Raw genomic sequence first — 18,718 nt, forward strand, 5'->3', positions numbered from 1 at the left:
GTGACAGGTTAGAGGCTTGCCTCTGGGAAGAGTCTTCATGCTGACATACCAACACAGGACACTGCTCCTTGTTGTGCTCCCCATTCCTGAATGCTAATGACCAGAAACAAACACCATACATGAAGTGGCACAAGGAAGGACACTGAAACTTCCTCAGCTTCAACTCAACTAGCAGTTTTAAGATCAAATCACAAATGTATTTTTCCCATATGAATCTCGCATAGCTGGTATGTGGTGACTTAGTCATCAGCTGATACAACCTGAACCTCCTCTGCCTCATTCATGTCCAAACAAAAAGCTTCAACCTCAGAGGAAAAAATTTTCTGCTTCCCTCAGCCTGACCTGGCAATTCCTATAATCACATTATTCTGGTTTTATTTTTCCCATCCTTAGGGTTATTCTTTTCTTCCCCAAAGTCAGAACCACCCTCCTCTGAACTGAGGTCACCCCCCACCTGGAGTCATCAGCACGCTGCTTTGACCTGCTCCCGCTGCTCATCCCCACCCATGACTGGTTGCAAGCCTGATATCTCAAGCAAGCCCTCAAGTAATCTTCCTCAGCCCATTAGTTTCCCTTCAACACCATCTGCTACCATCTATTTGACAACTCTTCTACCAAATTATGACTATCAGCAAAAGCAAACAAATGTAAAAGTATAGGCCACTTGTGCTGTAATTTGCACTCACTAGTGCTCTCACAGGGAAGGTGTGAATTCAACCATCCTAACACCCATTTATTCTCTGCCAGATCTCTGGTTTTTAAGCATATGAGCTACTACTAGATAGTGCATCTTCAGTGTCAGCATGAAGCTGCACTAGAACAGTACTCAACTTGTAGAATTTAGCAAAATGATGTCATGGATACAACTTTTTTATTAAAAAAAAAATAAAAAATCATACCAGACAGTCAAGATAAAGTTATATTAATTCCTGCACTGATGGTGAGTTGGGTACTGCTCTGAATACTGTTGGTTATCTGTGCCAGAGATGACCTAATCCTGTTAAACAGTCTTCTGATTCACGGTTGTTTTTGAATGGATTAAAATCACTAATAAAAGGCACTGAAAATATTTTTGTTGCAGAATTGTTAGGATAAACTGTGTATTTTTTAGCAGAAACACAAAACAGAACAAAACATCAGACTTACTAGATATTACATCTAAGAACAGATTACTTCTCTCTTTCCTTGGTTATATTCAAATTAAGGCTTTTGTTGTTGTTTAGATGATAAAATGTCTCTCCCCTGCAAATCCTGGCTGCTAGCACATACGCTCTGGAACAGAGAAGAAAATGTCCTGGAAGCCTTGATAACATGTTGGCAGAACACCCCTGTTTTGAAGATGTTGAGAATTTCTTTTACTTGTTAGTTTTTTTCATCCTGCTGCAGGTTTTCCAATGGGTAAAAAAGAAAAATGCCAAGAGCAAATACTGAGAAACCCTGCACTTGTTGCCAGAGAACATGCTCTTGGTTCTTACTGCTTTTCCTGCTCTGTAACACCTGTCTGTCTGAGAAACACCAAACTGGACACCGCAGCGCACCACCTACCCTCACCTGAGAGGTCCTAAAAGTGCACTAAGGAGGGCTATTTGCACCGTCTACTTCCTGCTGTGTTAAATCTCCATAGATACTTTAAGTCTACGCAGTACAGACTCTCCAATATATAGACTTCACAATTAACTCTCCCCACTAGTTATTTGGAGATTTAGTGCATCTGACCTGCACACCAAAGGTAGAGGCTTTTATCAGACACTAGGAAAAATAGAGTTCAGTTAAATAATTTAGCTAAATTTCTACATTTTTTTTTCTATATTCATCATGGCCTCTGTCTTAAAGCACATATTTGTATCTCAGCAATTTCAATTTACAAATTGGAATTTTTGGTGAACAAGGACACTTTCCCAAATGAGAGATTAGACAAACATCTGGATGCTTTGTTCCCAAAAGGACAATTATATAAACATGAACTGCATTTTGAGAGCTTCTCACTTTGGGGAGATATCACTGAACATGTGTATGTTCACAGCTGGTACCTGCTTCTCTGCACTAAGCTAGCAAACTTGGGTAGCACCAACAGCTTTCAGGTCAGGAACCTAAAATAAACGACCACTTCTTTGATGATGTTTGGGATGGCTTCTTCAAATTACTCTTCATAATCTTGGTGTAAGCCCTTCAGCTGTACTTCAGTAATTTCCCCCCACTGCAGGTTTTCCTAGGGTTTTGAGAATAATTTTTATTTTGATCCTACCCTTCGCTCTCCCTGCCTCACAATCCTCTTAAAAACTTTACTGAGGCTTCAAGGACATGAAGATTAGTAAATTCATTCAATAGCCACCTGAGTATACCGATTTACTTTCCTTCCGCAGCAACAAAGGTCACCAAAGAATGTGGGTCACAGTTACCTGCACGTACAGAGCAATTAGGAAAGCCTCAGCTCCTAAAAGCTTGGGGATTTTTTCAATACAAATACTGGCCCAGGTTGAGTTTCCCTATGACTGTAAGCAAGTGCATCTCAAGTAATTTCATCTTGCAGGTCCTTTCTTGTGCAAATAACAGGATGGATTTTCTAATACAATTCCATAGATACCGTGCTTTCCTCCAAAATGGTGCTTTGCTGGGTATTTTAAAACTGCAGGAACACAAAGAGGATCAGTGGTATTGTAAATAGAGAACTCTTCCCGGCACTACACAATAATTCAAGTAGAAGACACCTGTCATGACTGGAACGGTGACATTTAGAAATCTCAGGACCTCACAGACTGAGGCTAGTGTTTTGAGAGTTTGGTTCTCTCTTTTCCAGCTGGGAAGGCCACAGGACTTTTTGTGAGCTCCAAGCATGTCTGTGACCTGGAAAGACCCTATTGCTGACAGCAGCTTTGAAGGTGGACTGCAGTGGTTCAGCACAGGTGAACATCGCTTTAAAAGCCATTGAAGATCTAGGAAAAATCCTCACGTACGTTTCAGTGAGTTTTGCTCTCAGAACAAAAGTCTCATGAGTTTTATTCAATTTCTTGACATGTGGTAAATGTAGCAACTTCAAACTTCTGAATCTCATGATCAGAAACTCTTGGGTACATTTCTCCACTTGCCAACGCAAATTGGGTGACAAGGAAACACAGAAAATAATTTATTTCCATCATGAATTTTGTTTTAAGATGTGTTTTATTCCTGCATCATAACAGCTCTGTAGCCCCAGCTTCACAGGTTTCTCCTGCTGTGTTTTCCAAACACTGGTGGAATGCAAGCAACAATGTGAATATTGTGAAGGGCAATTCAATGATAAATCAGCAGCAATGGCAACTATTATGTGAAAGATATTCTAGAGTCAGTACCTACTAGGAAAAGTATTATAGAGAAGGAATTAGATTCAGTAGGGACTTGCTCACCTAGATGTTAGCCTTATGACAACGTTTATTTAGTCTCCTGAATATAATGATTGAAAAATATTGGATATCCAATCAAATTACATGATGGAATAAAAATACCACGTGTTCTGCAAGGGTCTGTTTCAAAAGGCATCACAGGGACTAATACTTTTCCTTCACTTTTGAGCGTCGGGATATTATCCCAACAAACTAAGCTGGCAAACGTGAGGTATCATACATAAATTCTGCAGCTCCACATGTTGCTGTTTCATTGGCAAAGAGCATTGTCCATGCCAGCACTCACATGAACAAGCAAAATCACATACCCCAAGTACACTGACACACACGCAACCGAACACACACACAAAGATTTGGGGAACCAGGGTGGCTGGTCTTGTAATTTTGATAATGAATGATAAATTTGATAATGAAAGGTGATAGGGAACCTCTTTTTTTCCTAGTTCTCTTCATGAAACAACAAAATTATTTGGCATCAGAGAGAGATTTCCCGTCCTATTCCATGATCTCATTAGTAAATGCTGTAGGCACACCCCACCCCCAAGCCCAGCAAGCCTGGCTTCAAACATCTTGGATTTGATGCTTATTTTGTGAAAACAACTATTTCTATGTAATTAATTAGAGCCTCCCTCCTCTTCCCTCTCCACCCTTGACAGAACCTATTTATAGAGCATGAGATCACCAATCCCAACCGACGCAGCAAATCTTTGAGAAAGGAGGGAGAAAAAAACAAAAGGTTTTCTATTTGCTGGATATTTTCAGCATTCTTATTTTTCTCTTTCTCTCATAACATTTATCTTAACTGGAAAAAGCTAGCACAGCAGATTTTTAAAGCACATCACCTCAGAAACCTAAGTAGCACCAGAAATTGGTCACTCGGCTTATGTAGGTCATTAAGTCCCCAAACACATTTTTGAACAGGTCAATAAAAACAGTTGAAGTTTTGCAACTCCTACCTTTTAAGGGACCTACAGGGCAGTTGGTGAAGTTGTAAGGAGGAAGGGAGTTTTGGTGCTACTCCAAGAAGTTTCATCTCCTTTGCCAGCACACAAATTCCCATTGTCAACAGACCAACTGGACTTGCATCAGTGTACTACACAAGCTAAACCCCTCTCTTTTTCTTTTTTTTTTAAAAACAAACATACAAACAAGCAAACAAAAAAACAAAAAAAAAAACTTTGGATGAGTGCTGTTGATCTTAGTTAATCAACATAAAGAAAAAAACAAGCCAGGGAACATCACCAAGAGCCACTGCCCCCCTACAGCTAGTAGGTCAGTTGTCCCTCATTCATTGAGGGACTGACTACATTTCAGCCATGCTGCTCCTGACCTCTGTTTTTATGTGTTAATGTACAGCTATACTTACTCCACTAGCAGAGTGGGAACAGCTTAAAGGTCAGGCTTCCACCTGCCCACACAACAATGCTCATCCTGTGGGGCATCCTTGGGCATGAGCTGGATGTTATTAGTAATATAAAGAATGTCATTTAAATTTGGGTACAATGGGACATATGTCTAAGTCATGTAGAGATGGTTATCTAGGATAAACTGATAAAAATGCCCCCAATGTACAGGATATCATGCCCCAACTACTTAAAGCAGTGGGTGACCAGTGCCAACAGTGGAATCATCTAGGTGAGCTGGAGACACTGGACTTTCCCTGGGATCTCTTTACTATATCTCAAAAAAGCTTGGAATAGAGATAAGTGCCTTATTCTTGCTTTTATACTCTTTCACAGACAGTGGTATGAAAGCAGTCATGGCAGAAAACACTTGTCACCAGAGCAAATTTGTATTTTTTGGAATATAGCTGTTAATGAAAAGTTTGCACTTCTGAGGCCACCCTTCCCCCTTCCCTCCCCTCCCCCCCACCCTTCCCAACAGAAATTATCATCTTAGAAGTGACATCATTGCTGACATCATCAATTCAAGAACACGTGCTGGGGTTCTGGCCTGTGTAGCTACATCCATGCTCTGGGGAACATGCGTTACCTCAGACTTGGCACTCGCACCTCTTTTCTCAGCACAGGGTCTGCCGGTCCAGTCGGGATAATCTCAGGCTCCTGAAAACCTCTCTCACTCCTGAACATAACCCAAAACAAATGTTTTCCCGGGGCCAGAAAGTTCAAGCTGCCTTTCCTCCACATCTCCACGTGGCTCTAACACTTCCTAGTTCCTGCTGGGAGGGCAACCACCTGAGCTGAAAAGGTGCAAAGGAGACAGACTTGCAGGGGCCAGCAGCTACCTTGACTGGAGGCACTAGAAATGTCGAGAGGAAACCTCCTGTCATGCAATTTCCCAGGCATTTTGCTGATTTGAGGCTTTGGAGGACCATGCATGGGTTTAAGAACTTCCCCCAGCCACTTCCTGCAAAAGCTCCTTGCTTTTAATGCTCAGCTCAGGGGGACATTGGGTGCAATGTGCCTGCTCTGCAGAAGAACGATCCTGGAAATGTTGGAGTAAGATCAGTATCAGTCCCAGTGGCAGCTCATTCATTTTTGACCAAAAAGGAAGAGTGTTTTTTTCACATGAAGGATTTATATAAAATCCTCTGTCCTTCACAGTATATAAAAAAAAACAAACAAACAAACAAAAAAACACATCTTAAGCAAGTCCTGGCATTGAGAGCACAACTTGCACTTGGACCCCCTTTTATTTTCTCCATCTTGCAAATCAATCTTTTCTTTTGTTCTTCCTGCCTTTAAAGGATGCGAAACAATGACAAGGTACTTCTATCAAGACAACTTAATTTAATGCTGTATTACCATTAGCTGTTCCTCAAAAGCAGCCTTTTTGGTTCATTGTGTCACTTCCTCCCTTTAGAGAAAAAAAGAAAGCAGAGATAACAGGGCTGCCTGCCTGTAGGAAGGGACAGCTAATGACACTCCACAATTAAAAGCTGCTAAAAATGCAAATTGGTGAAGCATTGAGCCTGGAATACAAGACAGTTTTGAGATCTTAATTTACGTACTAAATAATGTAATTCATGTCCATCGTGACCAAGAAATTAATATCTAAGCCTATGTGAATTCAAGTTTAATAAAAACAAACAAAACTCATTCTGGCGATCCAGTTTTCACCTGTCCTTTGTAACCCGCACTACAGAATCAGGCTTGCAACTTCTATTAAGACACAAATGCCTTTCACATAATGAGTGCTTTTTATAGTGGAACATGTAATTATTGTTTCTCTTTCTATTCCAAGCAATTCATTGCTTGGAACTTGCTAGCTAAAACAATAAACAGGCCCCTCTGCTAGCGCTCTTCTTTGCATGCAGCACTGCAGAAGTATGTACAGGCAGTGGGGGAAAAAGACTGAAAGAGAAAAAGCTAACATCAAACCTTATTTGAGGCTTTCTGTTAATGGCTTTGCTCCTGCTATTTTCCAGCTGAGGGAGACAGGCATACACATAGTGGTTTCAAACTGGGATTAACTCATTGGATCCGCTCATATGACCATGAACTGATTTTTTTTATTTCCTCCGACATATGCGGTTAGAATGAGAAATGGCAGAAAGGCATGTCATAATTGTATCAAAGTTAGGAATACCTCCACATGTAAAATGATCAGATCCTACACGTATTCCCAAAACATTTGCTGCTCCTATAGCTATACTCCTTGTCCTATAAATATATAGGAACAGATTTATGGCTGCATTATGAAAAAAAGTCTTAAGGGTAATTTCAGAAGGGTAATAATAAAGCTAAGTGTTCTTTTACTTCCTGGATCAAAGAACTGACACAACTGGCAACAACAATCGTTCAACCTGAAGAAGTTGTCTACAGAAACCGTCCTGAGCTCTTCCCAACCAAAACATCCTCTGCGCACCTGAAATCCCACGAACGCCACCCAATGAACACATTCAAAGAGATAAGGGGACAGGAGGTGGCAAGGGGGACCTCTTCTCTTTGTGTAAGAACTGCTAGACTATTCTGCCTTAGCTTGCAGAAGGACTGTCCCTAGAAGGATTATGTCCCGTTATGTCCCTAGAAGGATTAGGGACATAAAGGATGCCTTTGTTGACCCACTGTTGTTAGAAGTATTTATACTTTAACATATTCATATTGTACCATTTCTTGAACAAATTCAACCATCTTTCACACACACACGCACATTACTCCATTCATTAACAAGGCACAAAGTGAAATAAAAAGTTAACTGTGTCTTTGCAGCCAAGCAAAAGAAACTATTTCCTAGAGCCAAAACCAGTAACACACGCATACACACCGCAAATGACCCTAACACAGCCACTTTACCGCAGGTATTTTGTGCCCCATAGGTTATTACCATTAGCAGATATTGCTGAGGAGCCAAATATGTGCAATGTGCAAGTTATACATACATTTGCAGGGACTTCTCAGTAGATTTTTCTAAATGTCATTTACTTTTGTGTGAGCTTTCCAGCTCAGTATTGGAAAGACGAGCAACTACCACTTCTAATGTGAATTCTAATCACACAGGTCATTTAATGTTCTTATCTTTCAGGGATATTAAGATAAGTTTCATAACAGCAGTGCATTCTCATGCATATGAGTGCATGCTCTTCAATAGCTCAGGCAAAAGTCAGAGACAGGGAAGCGGTTAGGAGGAGAATAGGGTCTGGGGAGAGCTGTCCTTCATCCTGACTACACATGCAGATGTACATACATATATGTGCACACACCTCACTACTAAATCATGGTTGCACGGCAACATTAAGAGGGGAGTTGTTTTTTGATTATTACAGATAACCCATGGGCTGTAACATTCTATAGGAATGAACAAAAGTTCAAAACATGTTTCTCAGAATTAAAAGCAGAAAAAAATCAGATGGCAGAAACCAAAGAATCAACATTCATTTCCTAGTGATATTTCTGAAAGCACAGACAATTTATACCCACATGTAAGACAACCTCCTATATGTAAGCTGTGAATTATACTGAATATTAGCATATTCCTCTGCAATATTCCTCATACTGTTATTAATGAAAGCTTAAATTCAGAACAAGGTCAAGAGATAAATTCAAATGTCAACGTCTCCATATAGTTCAATGAAAAAACAAATGGAAAAGCTCACTATTAAAAAAAAAAAAAAAAAAAAAAAAAAACAAGTTAAAACAGACTAAGAAGAAGCAATAAAAAAAAAATATCAAGCTTTTTTTCCCTTCTTCCCCAGTGGTAATTCTCAAGGGTAAACAATACTATTAATGTAATAACAATAATAACGAGTTTGGCACTGGATATTTTCCTGGCATTAATAAACCTCAGCTCAGCCTACAGTCACCAACAGCCAAAGGCAAACCAGAAAACCCAGGAAATGCCTTTGGAAGCACACATAGGGCTTTTGGACATTCAGAAACACCAACACAAGACACATCAGGACTTTTTCCACAGAAGAAAATCATGACATGATAAACGCTAATCTAGGGACACTGATGAAATGCAAAGGTAAAATTCATTACCTCCTGCACTGGGATATTGAAAAAGTTGCGGCTTGTGTATTTATTTTTTTGTTGTTGTTGGTTGGTTGGTTTGTTGCTGGTGGGGTGTTTTCTCCCTTTTTTTTTTTTTTTTAAAAAAAAAAAAAAAAAAAAAAAACAGTCTTAGTTCCCTTGTAAGGTTTTACTTGAAGAGATGCTGCTCTACTATGCAGAGCAGCTGGTCAGCACACTCCTCCTCTTGCCGAGTGGAAATCCCTGCCCTGCTCTCCTGCAAATGGTTACAGCCAAGAGTCGAGCGCAGGTTTTCTGGACTCTTCCCAAAGGCAAGCTGCAAAAACACTGTGGCCCGGGAACACGCCTGGCTCTGTCCCCCCCCCACAGCCTTGCTGGGACAGCCCAGAGAGGGGTTCCCCTGCTCACCCCAGACCGCCAGCACCTCACAGACCTTACAGTGAAGCCAGCTGGGATGCTTCTCCCTCCTCTCCTCTTCCTCACTCGATACCTTTGGCTTTGATGAAAGGCCATAGAAAGCTCAAGCTCTTAAAATACATGTATATATATATAATAAAAAAAAAAAAAGGGGCACCCCAAACCACCAGATTTTGGGCCCTAAGGCCTCTTCCAGAGGGGAGGGGAACACGTCTGCATCTGCTAATAGGAATTTAGACTGATCCCAGCTGAACCCAAGGCAGAGCCCGCAGCAGTCAGCTGCTCAGGGTGGGACATGGTGAGAGGAGGGAGCCTGCCTTGCCCAATTCTCCAGAAGAAAGCAAGGCCCTCCCGAGGGCTTTCTTGCCATGTGTTTCGGGCAAAGAGGAAAGAATGAGCAGGAAATTCAAGGGAGGAAGGAAGAGAGGGAGGGGAAACAGAAAGAAGGGAAGAAAGAAAGAAAAAAGTCAGGACTTTCCTTTCACACCAGAAGCAACCAAGGAGTTTACAGGAGAGTCAGAAAATCCCATGGCCCTGGTACCAAGCCAAAGGAACGCTCCTGTTTACTCACACCACCCCTCCTTGGATTTTCAGCTTAAAACTCTTCTCACCTTTACTAATCTTTCTGACTGTGGGTAAAATACTGTGAAGCTGTCTGGTTTTGTCTGTTTGTCTGATTTGTTTGTTTTCAAGTATTTCTACAAATAAAACTGCAGTTAACTTCAGAAGGCTATTCCCCAAGTATGACTGCAGAATCATGCCTTGTACTTAATGAGAATAATTAGAGGGTTTCATTTTTATCTATAGATCCTATTGGGATCAGGGGAGAAAACTGAACAAGATGAAAGAGAGCAATTACCACTGCTTCCTGCCACAGGACTCGGCAACTTAAACATACAGATATTTACACAGTTCTGGTGGGTTTTCAGCTTGGGGTATCGGTTATCTCCAGGCACCATCTTGATCCGCCTGTCTTAGAAGCGATGAAAGGAAACTCCTACAAGAACAGAACTGACCTCCCGTACCGGAAAGTCAATCAACTCGAAACTTCAAGTTACAAGAAAAACAACAACCCCCAAACCCTCATGCTGTAATTACTGCCACTAAAACCTGTGGAAATCAATTCTTACATAAATCTTTTGCAGAGGTCTTCTAAGTTTGGACAATTGTAAGCCCATTCCTTAAGAACACAGGAGACAAATTCTGCTCCATAGATTTATTACCACAAATGTCTGCACGGCCCTCTGCTCTGAATTTAACACCAAATGATGAGAAAGAAGAGACACTGCGACACAAGAAATACAGTGATGATCTTTCCTGTAGGGAAAGAGTAGCCTGTAAATAAACAAAACCAAGATTGAGTGTGTGGAGCTTACTGTATATAGGGCTCTACCCTTTGCAAAGAGTTCTTCCCTTTCTCCCAGCAATGCAATTTATTAAGATAATCATCTAAACTGCAGTAGCCAGCAAGTGCATCTCAGCAACTGAGGCAGACAAAGTCCTTTTTTGAAGACCTCTCTAATGGCCAGCACAGATTCGACCACAGCAGTGGCTCCTGTCTGTGCAGAGTTCCCAAAGATGCATGTGGTGAAGCAGCTCATCCAGTGAAGAATGGGCCACATGGGGCCAAAACAGAGAGGTGGCGACCACCTGCAGCTCAGGGAGCCCTTCTCCACACCTTTGAGAAAGTCTCATCAATTCATTGCTTCAGATTTCCTTTTCCCTCTCTCATCTGGAGGGAAACCAGGACTTCCACTCATGCCTGGCCATGGTGAAGCCCCACCTTGGGTGGTACAGCAGCTGGTGGGCACTCATTCACCATCAACAGGCGTTGCTACAGCACAGGCTGCCTTACAGCTTCTACAAAAAGAGTGCATCTCAAATAAGTGTACTCATCCACACAGCTGTTCTTCCTTTAGAAAATCATTCCTCTTGCAGGCCCAAGGGAAGAACAGGGCTAGGCAGTCAAACAAAACCTCCCTTAATAATCTGAGCCTCATGGAGCATCCCAGGCTACTCCCTAAAACTATTATTTGTATATATACGTAAACAGTCAATCTAAGAGGCATGACAAGCTACTTCCAGGACAAACACTTTCCTCATCACTTAACACAGAGCACAGCCCAAGCAGATCAGCATAAAGCTTCTCAATGTATCTGGTCCTTCTGTATGTTATTCCAGCACCATCAAGTCCTTCAAAACAAACGTTTGTTAACAGCTTACTAATCACAGGCTGCTGTAAAGCCACACAAAAATTAACACCACATTTTTGTACTCTAAAATAAATTTTTACTTCAACATCACCCTAAAGAAACAAGTACATCATCAAAAGCTTCATCTGTTTGAATCTGAAGTTTCTACTGCTTCCCATAGAAATGCTTTGGATGATCTTCCACTGCAAGTCATTGTTTCCCTACAAATAGCTTAAGACTGCAAAAAACTCAGATTTCTAAAGCTAGCTGAAGTTGGCTGTATCCAGTTTTGCAAGGTCTAAGTCACATCGTCATTTTACACATTACCACCCTTCAATCAGATTTCTAAGTGTTAAGCTGCTCCTGAAAATGAGATTTAACAAGCTTGCATAGGCTCTTCTACCTCTAAGCGAAAAAAGATCTAAATTCCTGAAAAATCATGGATTCTGAATCATTTATTCCAATAGGGGTTTTTCCAACAGACCTTGGGGATTCTGCATTCTATTTGTTGATTTAATTTGTTGGTGGGGGAAAAAAATAACAAAGACTTCATTCAGACATAGACAGTAAGAGGAAAATTTACAAGACTTCTATCAGTATTAATTATACAACTAAATCCAGTCTACAATTCTCATTCCCTGTCAGTCGGAATGATATCTGAATCCCAAAAAGAAAATCTGGATCAAATGTTTAGCCTTCAATTCCTACCTGCTAAGAGTAGGTGGATATTAAGTGGCTCTAACAACTTCTGGCCTGAAAAAAAATGTTGCTCCTTACTTATCCCTTGGGAAGTATAAAACTTAAGGCTTTCATTGAGCATTCACAGAAAAAGACTAAAGTAAAAAATGAAGTCAGATAGCTTGAACTACATGTATTTTTTCTTCCCAATCAAGAAATTAGATAATTTAACTCCAAGGTTGCAAAACAGTTTTGTGCACTTTGGAACACCAGTTAAGCATTAGATTCAAAAGAAAGGAGAAGCAGCAGGTGGCGGTGACTGCCACACTACTTATTCCTGAATCCTGGCTATAAAAGCTCTCCTGGCAGAAGGGTTTAAATCCCCTCACCTAAGTGATATATTGCTTGGGAGGTCTTCCAGATGTGCTCGTGTCAGTGTAGGGGTCACAGCTTCCATGCTACTTGGCACTCTGACACTCTGGCAGAGCAGATGACAGGAGCAACTCCAACCTACTCCACGCAATGTCAGCTGGATTAACTCAAGCCTCTAGTTTAAAAGGTTTCTGCTAACCAGCTGGAGGTGAACTGAGAGCAATCACAGTAAGTTCTCTACCAATGGCTCCAAAGGGGTAAAGACTACTAGAAAAAAAAGATGTCGGGAATACCCATGGCCTACAGTTTCTTCCACTGGCACAGATGGATCCAAAAGGAGGTACGTGTCCTAGGCTTTTGTGCTCTATCAGTATCCTGTCCCTGCCAGCCCTAAGACTCTTAGAAAGCATGAGCAGCATGGGAAACCAGAGTAAGAGAATTTCCAAATTGGAAAAAATTAAACTCAGTGTGTGCAGCTCTTCTGGGCTCTCTTAGTCAGGAGACGTCAGCAAGCTCTCAGGGAGCAAGAGGGGGGGGGTGTTGTATCCAAAGTGCACGACCTGACCTGCCTGTTAACCTAGAGAAGGCACCGCATTACTTATCTGAAGAAAAATCCCAGGGTTCATAAACAGTGTGACTCAAGATATCAGCATATTCATAACAAGCACCAAGGGTTCATATAGTATTTCCTTCTTGTGTAAGTCCTAGGAAACAAAAATCTTGCTGCTCACTCTGTCCTGGCCCAGCCCTTCACTCAGCTGTTGCTTGCAAAAGCTGCTGCGAAAAGCAGGACGAATGCTATACACAGCTGGCTCTGGATGCTGGGAGCTTGCCTGAAATAAAGAAATAATCCACATCTGGAAATGACAGTCAGCAGCGGGATTTCCTGACCTCCACTCTCCATAACCCATGCTGAAATGGGCTTAGCCATTAGATTCCCTCCAGTCCTTGCAGAGCACTTCAAGAGTAGCCAGAGATTAATGCTACAGATATTAGGTTATTGTTGTTTTTTATTATTACTACATTACATACGATATTTTTATACCATTAGTATAAAATCTCCTGAGCTGATTTAATAAAGATATGGCCCTACCTACAACCACCCCCCAACATCAGCTCCTTGATCACGTACTTCCAGCGCTCTTCATGCATTTTACCTGGTGATCATCTGACCCCTTACAAGCTGGCTCGCCTCGGTGAACCCACAAAAAACTAAGCCAACCAAAAGGAGTGAGAAAGGCTGGATGGTATGGCCAGGCACAGACAATGAATAGGATTTTCCCCATCAGTGGTGGCTGTTGTAGCAGCCTACTTGGGAAGTCTCTGAAAAATGTTAACAGCCACTTCCTGCAAACTTATAGTGCTTTTTCTGTAACTGTACTAACAATACCCTTCTGCTCTAAACAGCAGCTAATAAATGGTTAGCAAAGTGCCTATTTCTGACAAGCATTTTCAGCAAAACTTCACAAGTCAGCAGGCAATTCCAATAGATGCAAAATGATGTAGAAATTAGCAGTCAGAGCCTTTTATTCCCTTTTCCAGACTCCTTAGCACACAGGCAGCACCCTGTGTTCTATAGGAAAGTGATATTGACACCTCTTTTAAGTGGATTTTTCAGGCTCTGAAATAGTGTTCTTGAAATTGAATTAAGATTATGGGACAATACATTTTAATATATTAAAAAAAATAGAAGATCTACTAATTAGAGAAGAGGTGACCAATCTCTGTCAACACAGTAGAAGTGAAATCTAAGTGACCATGTGAGGTTTAAATGATTAAATCTTTTCGTATTTCAAAAGGAACATTTTTCCTAGTGGACAACTTTTGAGATTCATTACAGTGCAATGCTCCCATGCACCTGTAAAACCACCAGTTCTCACTGAATCATAACTTGAAACTTTTCACAGGCTTTACATCAATGGCCACGCGTTGTCAACCTCCTGAGAAGAAATCCAGCCTTTGCCCAGCCTCGAATGGACTTTGGTATTCTGGCTTTTTTGTTTGCTTCTTTTTCTAGCTATACAACGTGAGTTATAATTGGCTTCTAGAAATCTCAGTTTAATTCTACCAAAGTAAGGAAGAATTGAAAAATAAGGTTTATAATCCAAGTGTTGCCACTCTATATGAAACCACATGGTTATCGAAACTGTAATGAAAGGAAAATATGCACAGTAAGCTACTGGAGATGAAACCCACAACTGTATCTTAAGTTTTCAAGAATATCACCAGTTAAGAAATGTACTGTTTTGTAGCTATACGTTTACTTCCACAGAAGAGTCTCCCTGTATGTAAAAAGGGTGAAGGGATGATTTGAGTACAAAAGGACAGTGACACTTCTGTGAAAACAGTCCCGTGGAAGGACAGCAGTGATGACAGAGTTAAAAACACTGCAGGGAGGGTAGGCAGAGATGAGAAGTCTGTTGCCTGAAGCCCATGCAACATATTGTGCCTCTCAAGAAAGAAGAGGGCTGTCTGTCAGAAGCTGTGGAAAGAAAACGCTGGGCTTCGTCCTCAAAGCCAGGGAGGACTGGCAGCAGCACAACAGGAAAATCAGACAGTGGAATAAATGGAGTCGTTTAAACATAAGTCTGTGAATGCTTTTTTACCTCATGGAGAAGCGGCAAAGCCCTGCCAGGTGCTCTATTCACCACAGCTCATGAAATCTCAGTCTCTGCAAAAGGAAGAGCTATCTCCATAATGCACTTCAGAGAATGCTACTGGTAATCCCTACTGAGTGTGGCCATGCCGTTCTTTTCAAACACAAACTGGCATTTTGTCACGGTAACTCTGTTGAGAAAACAACATTACATTTTTTGCAGTGTCAGCTCTCAGTGTCACCAAAGTACAGCAAGAAATAACGAGACTGATTCTGCCAGGAAATCCACTGGAGACATAGGGAAAACAAACCAGAGATTTCATAGCATACTGAAAGGACTATAGAGATCGATTTAAAAGCTCACCATGCAGTCACTGTTCTGAGGTCCACCTTGCAGAAAAAGTGTCAAGCAACCACATGGAAGAGACCCTTCTCTTCCACTTTACTGTCATTCATTAAAAGGCAGTTGCAGCAAGAAGTTTCCCATAAGCAGCAGCTCTTTTGATTCCAAAATTGCTCTACTATGGGAAATCTTATGAGTTGTCATTTTTACTCCAGCTTTATGTTCTGGATTTTTGCCTGGGCAATGTTCAAACAGGAATAAAATCTATTTAAAGTACATGCACAGTACATATTTTGCATAGATGTCAAGGGATGGGAGTAGGTTATGAAACAGAGAGTCCATGATATTTTATTTAAAAAAGCATTGTTCAAGGAGCTTAGGGAAAATATAACACTAATTGAAGCTATGAGGTTGTAATCCAGTTTCCCATCTGGATACACGGTGAGGCCAACAATCCATTAGCTTGTCCTGTAGCAAAAGCTGATTGAGAGGAAGCAAAGTTGCCCAACACAATGCTGTTTCTCAGTTTTTCAAACCTGTTATTAAATTATCAGAGAAAAAAAAAAAAAAAAAAAAAAAAAAAAAAAAAAAAAAAAAAAAGCAGCTATCAACCGTGTCCTGGGGTGCATCAAGCATGGCATCGCTAGTAGGTCGAGGGAGGTGATTGTCCCGCTCTACTCTGCGCTGGTGCGGCCTCACCTCGAGTACTGTGTGCAGTTCTGGGCACCACGGTATAAAAAGGACATGAAACTGTTGGAGAGTGTCCAGAGGAGGGCTACGAAGATGGTGAAAGGCCTGGAGGGGAAGACGTACGAGGAACGGCTGAGGGCACTGGGCCTGTTCAGCCTGGAGAAGAGGAGGCTGAGGGGAGACCTCATCGCAGTCTACAACTTCCTCGTAAGGGGGTGTCGAGAGGCAAGAGACCTTTTCTCCATTAACACCAGCGACAGGACCCGCGGGAACGGGGTTAAGCTGAGGCAGGGGAAGTTTAGGCTTGACATCAGGAGGGGGTTCTTCACAGAGAGAGTGGTTGCACACTGGAACAGGCTCCCCAGGGAAGTGGTCACTGCACTGAGCCTGTCTGAATTTAAGAAGAGATTGGACTGTGCACTTAGTGACATGGTCTGAACTTTTGGGTAGACCTGTGCGGTGTCAAGAGTTGGACTTGATGATCCTTAAGGGTCCCTTTCAACTCAGGATATTCTATGATTCTATGATCAAATCTAACACACAAACACTGGAGTGACAGGAATAACATACCCTGTTACAGCTCTCAAAACCCTCTAGTTTTGAGAAGGAAGCCTACACATCTCCTTGATGTATGCTGTTTTTTGTTTATTTGTTTTTAAAGAAATGATAGCTTCTATTAGCTGAAGACACATAGAGTAGTGAGATAACCCTACAACAATGTCATCTGCTTCCAGAAACCATTCCTTCTAGGGAGCATTTCACACAGCTGTTTCAAGTCTGCTTTAGACCCAGGCTCAAGGTACAATACCAAGGGAAACAGCACATCTTCAGCTTGTTCCCTGACAGCATTGGCCAAGAAGAACAACGAAGGCAATTGGTGTTCCAGTTAATCCATGTGTGTACAATATTCAACAACTAAGTACAGAAGACAAAAAAAAACTTTTAAAAGAACATACATCAAGCTCTGTTTCTTTTCCAGTGCAGAGCAATGGAAACCCTCCCACTGACATCAATGGGAGCCAGGCCAGACCTTAGAAGCCTTCACGTAAACTTCCATTAAGGAAAAGTTGTATATTGGTGTAAGGTATTTCTGCCTTTTTTTTTTAAAAAAAAAAAAAAAAAAAAAAAAAAAAAAAAAAACTCGTGATAACCTGCACACTTGCAGCACATACTGAAAAAGAATATTATAATAGAAGAAGAATTTTCTGAGGTTGGTGATTGTATGCAATGTCGAAGTCTAATGTGAAAATCAACAGAATTAACTTCTATCAGAATTTATCGTACTTTGTTATGTAATGAGGCAATCTAGGAGGTTTGTAATAGCTAAAATCTCTTATAATCTTTCTCTATAAAATATGAAAAATAATGACAAAATATCATTGTTTCAATGGGCCATGTTAATACCATACTTTGAAACGTGTGCTAGTGTTTTTAATATTGCTCTTTTGGCTTCAAAAGCATAGAAAAGCCTCAGCAGAGACACACATAACAGCAAAAAGCAGGAGCAAACAGTCAGAATGTTATTATGATTGAATTTCTATTTTGTGCAATTTATTTTCATGTTACTCACACTCAGCTTTCATAGACATCAGTTTGCAAAAAGCTCAATTCAGTGTTTACTTTTCACCTCCAAATAAACTCAAGCTAATGAAAACATCTGTGCATTTCAACCTAAAATGTGAAGAGGCTAAAGCTCGAAAACTTCACCTGAGTTGATACAGGTGAAATGAAAAGCACTTTTGAGCTCTTAGTTCTAATGAAATGCCCTGGCCACAATCCAAACTTGCACCCAGATGTGAGCAGAGAACAGCCCTGCATCTTGGTTTCTGCAAGGAAAACAAACAAAACAAAACAAAAAGCTAGGAACCTAGGTCAGAAGATGATCAGGACTGATGAGCGCAATGTGGCACCACTCAAACTAGAGGCAGCCGTTGTATTTCAGTGCTATTCGGTATTCTACAGATTTCCAAACCAGTTTCCTCCTGTCTCTTAATACCTTAGTATCTCAACCGATGATTCTGGTTCATTAGCTGACCCCAAATAACAGTGCTGTGTCTTCTATTGAAATACAAACTGTATCATTTTCTCAGCTTAAACCCACGAAAGAGAAAACCTCAGTAAAAAGCCTGGAAGAAATTCAAGCCCAGCATAACCAGAAACAACTTCCAAATCTCTCAGCACTGTGGACCAGGCCACCCCCTGTTCCTACTCCTTGCAAGTAAACTTAACATTAGGAGACTTCTTCACAGCAAGATTGGCATTTCTTACCTTTTGCCACATTTTGATGAAGAAGAGCTCCCCAGAAAAGTTGAAGAAAACATTGGTGTCGTAGGCATCGTCCCCAATGTTAGAGATGGAAATGTTAAGTGAGATGTTCCTCACTGCTCCCAGGGCCAGGTAGGCAGTCCTGTCATCAACACTGTAGGCAGAAACAATTACACTAGATTAAACTCTTAGAAAGATAGGAAAAAAAAAAGGAAAAGAGGGTCAAATAAAATCCAGAAACAGGTATGAGTGAAAAAATGCATGAAAATTATAACAACCATCTATTGAACATGACTAACCTTTCCTTGTGTATTTATGCTGCACCTAACACAATGAAGTCATGTTCTATAAGT

General features: G+C 41.0%; 1 protein-coding gene across 5 annotated transcripts in view; it reads right to left on the reverse strand.

Moving 5' to 3' along the window:
* Positions 1-18,718, reverse strand: part of ITGA9 (integrin subunit alpha 9) — a 233,597-nt gene that overhangs the window by 63,482 nt on the left and 151,397 nt on the right. For all 5 annotated transcript variants that reach the window (XM_072033282.1, XM_027451383.3, XM_072033285.1 and 2 more), the window contains one exon: positions 18,369-18,519. In XM_072033282.1, coding sequence (XP_071889383.1) covers positions 18,369-18,519 — 151 coding nt within the window. The remainder of the gene's footprint in view (positions 1-18,368; positions 18,520-18,718) is intronic.

Source organism: Anas platyrhynchos, chromosome 2 (assembly GCF_047663525.1).
Source record: "Anas platyrhynchos isolate ZD024472 breed Pekin duck chromosome 2, IASCAAS_PekinDuck_T2T, whole genome shotgun sequence".
Lineage (NCBI taxonomy): Eukaryota > Metazoa > Chordata > Aves > Anseriformes > Anatidae > Anas > Anas platyrhynchos.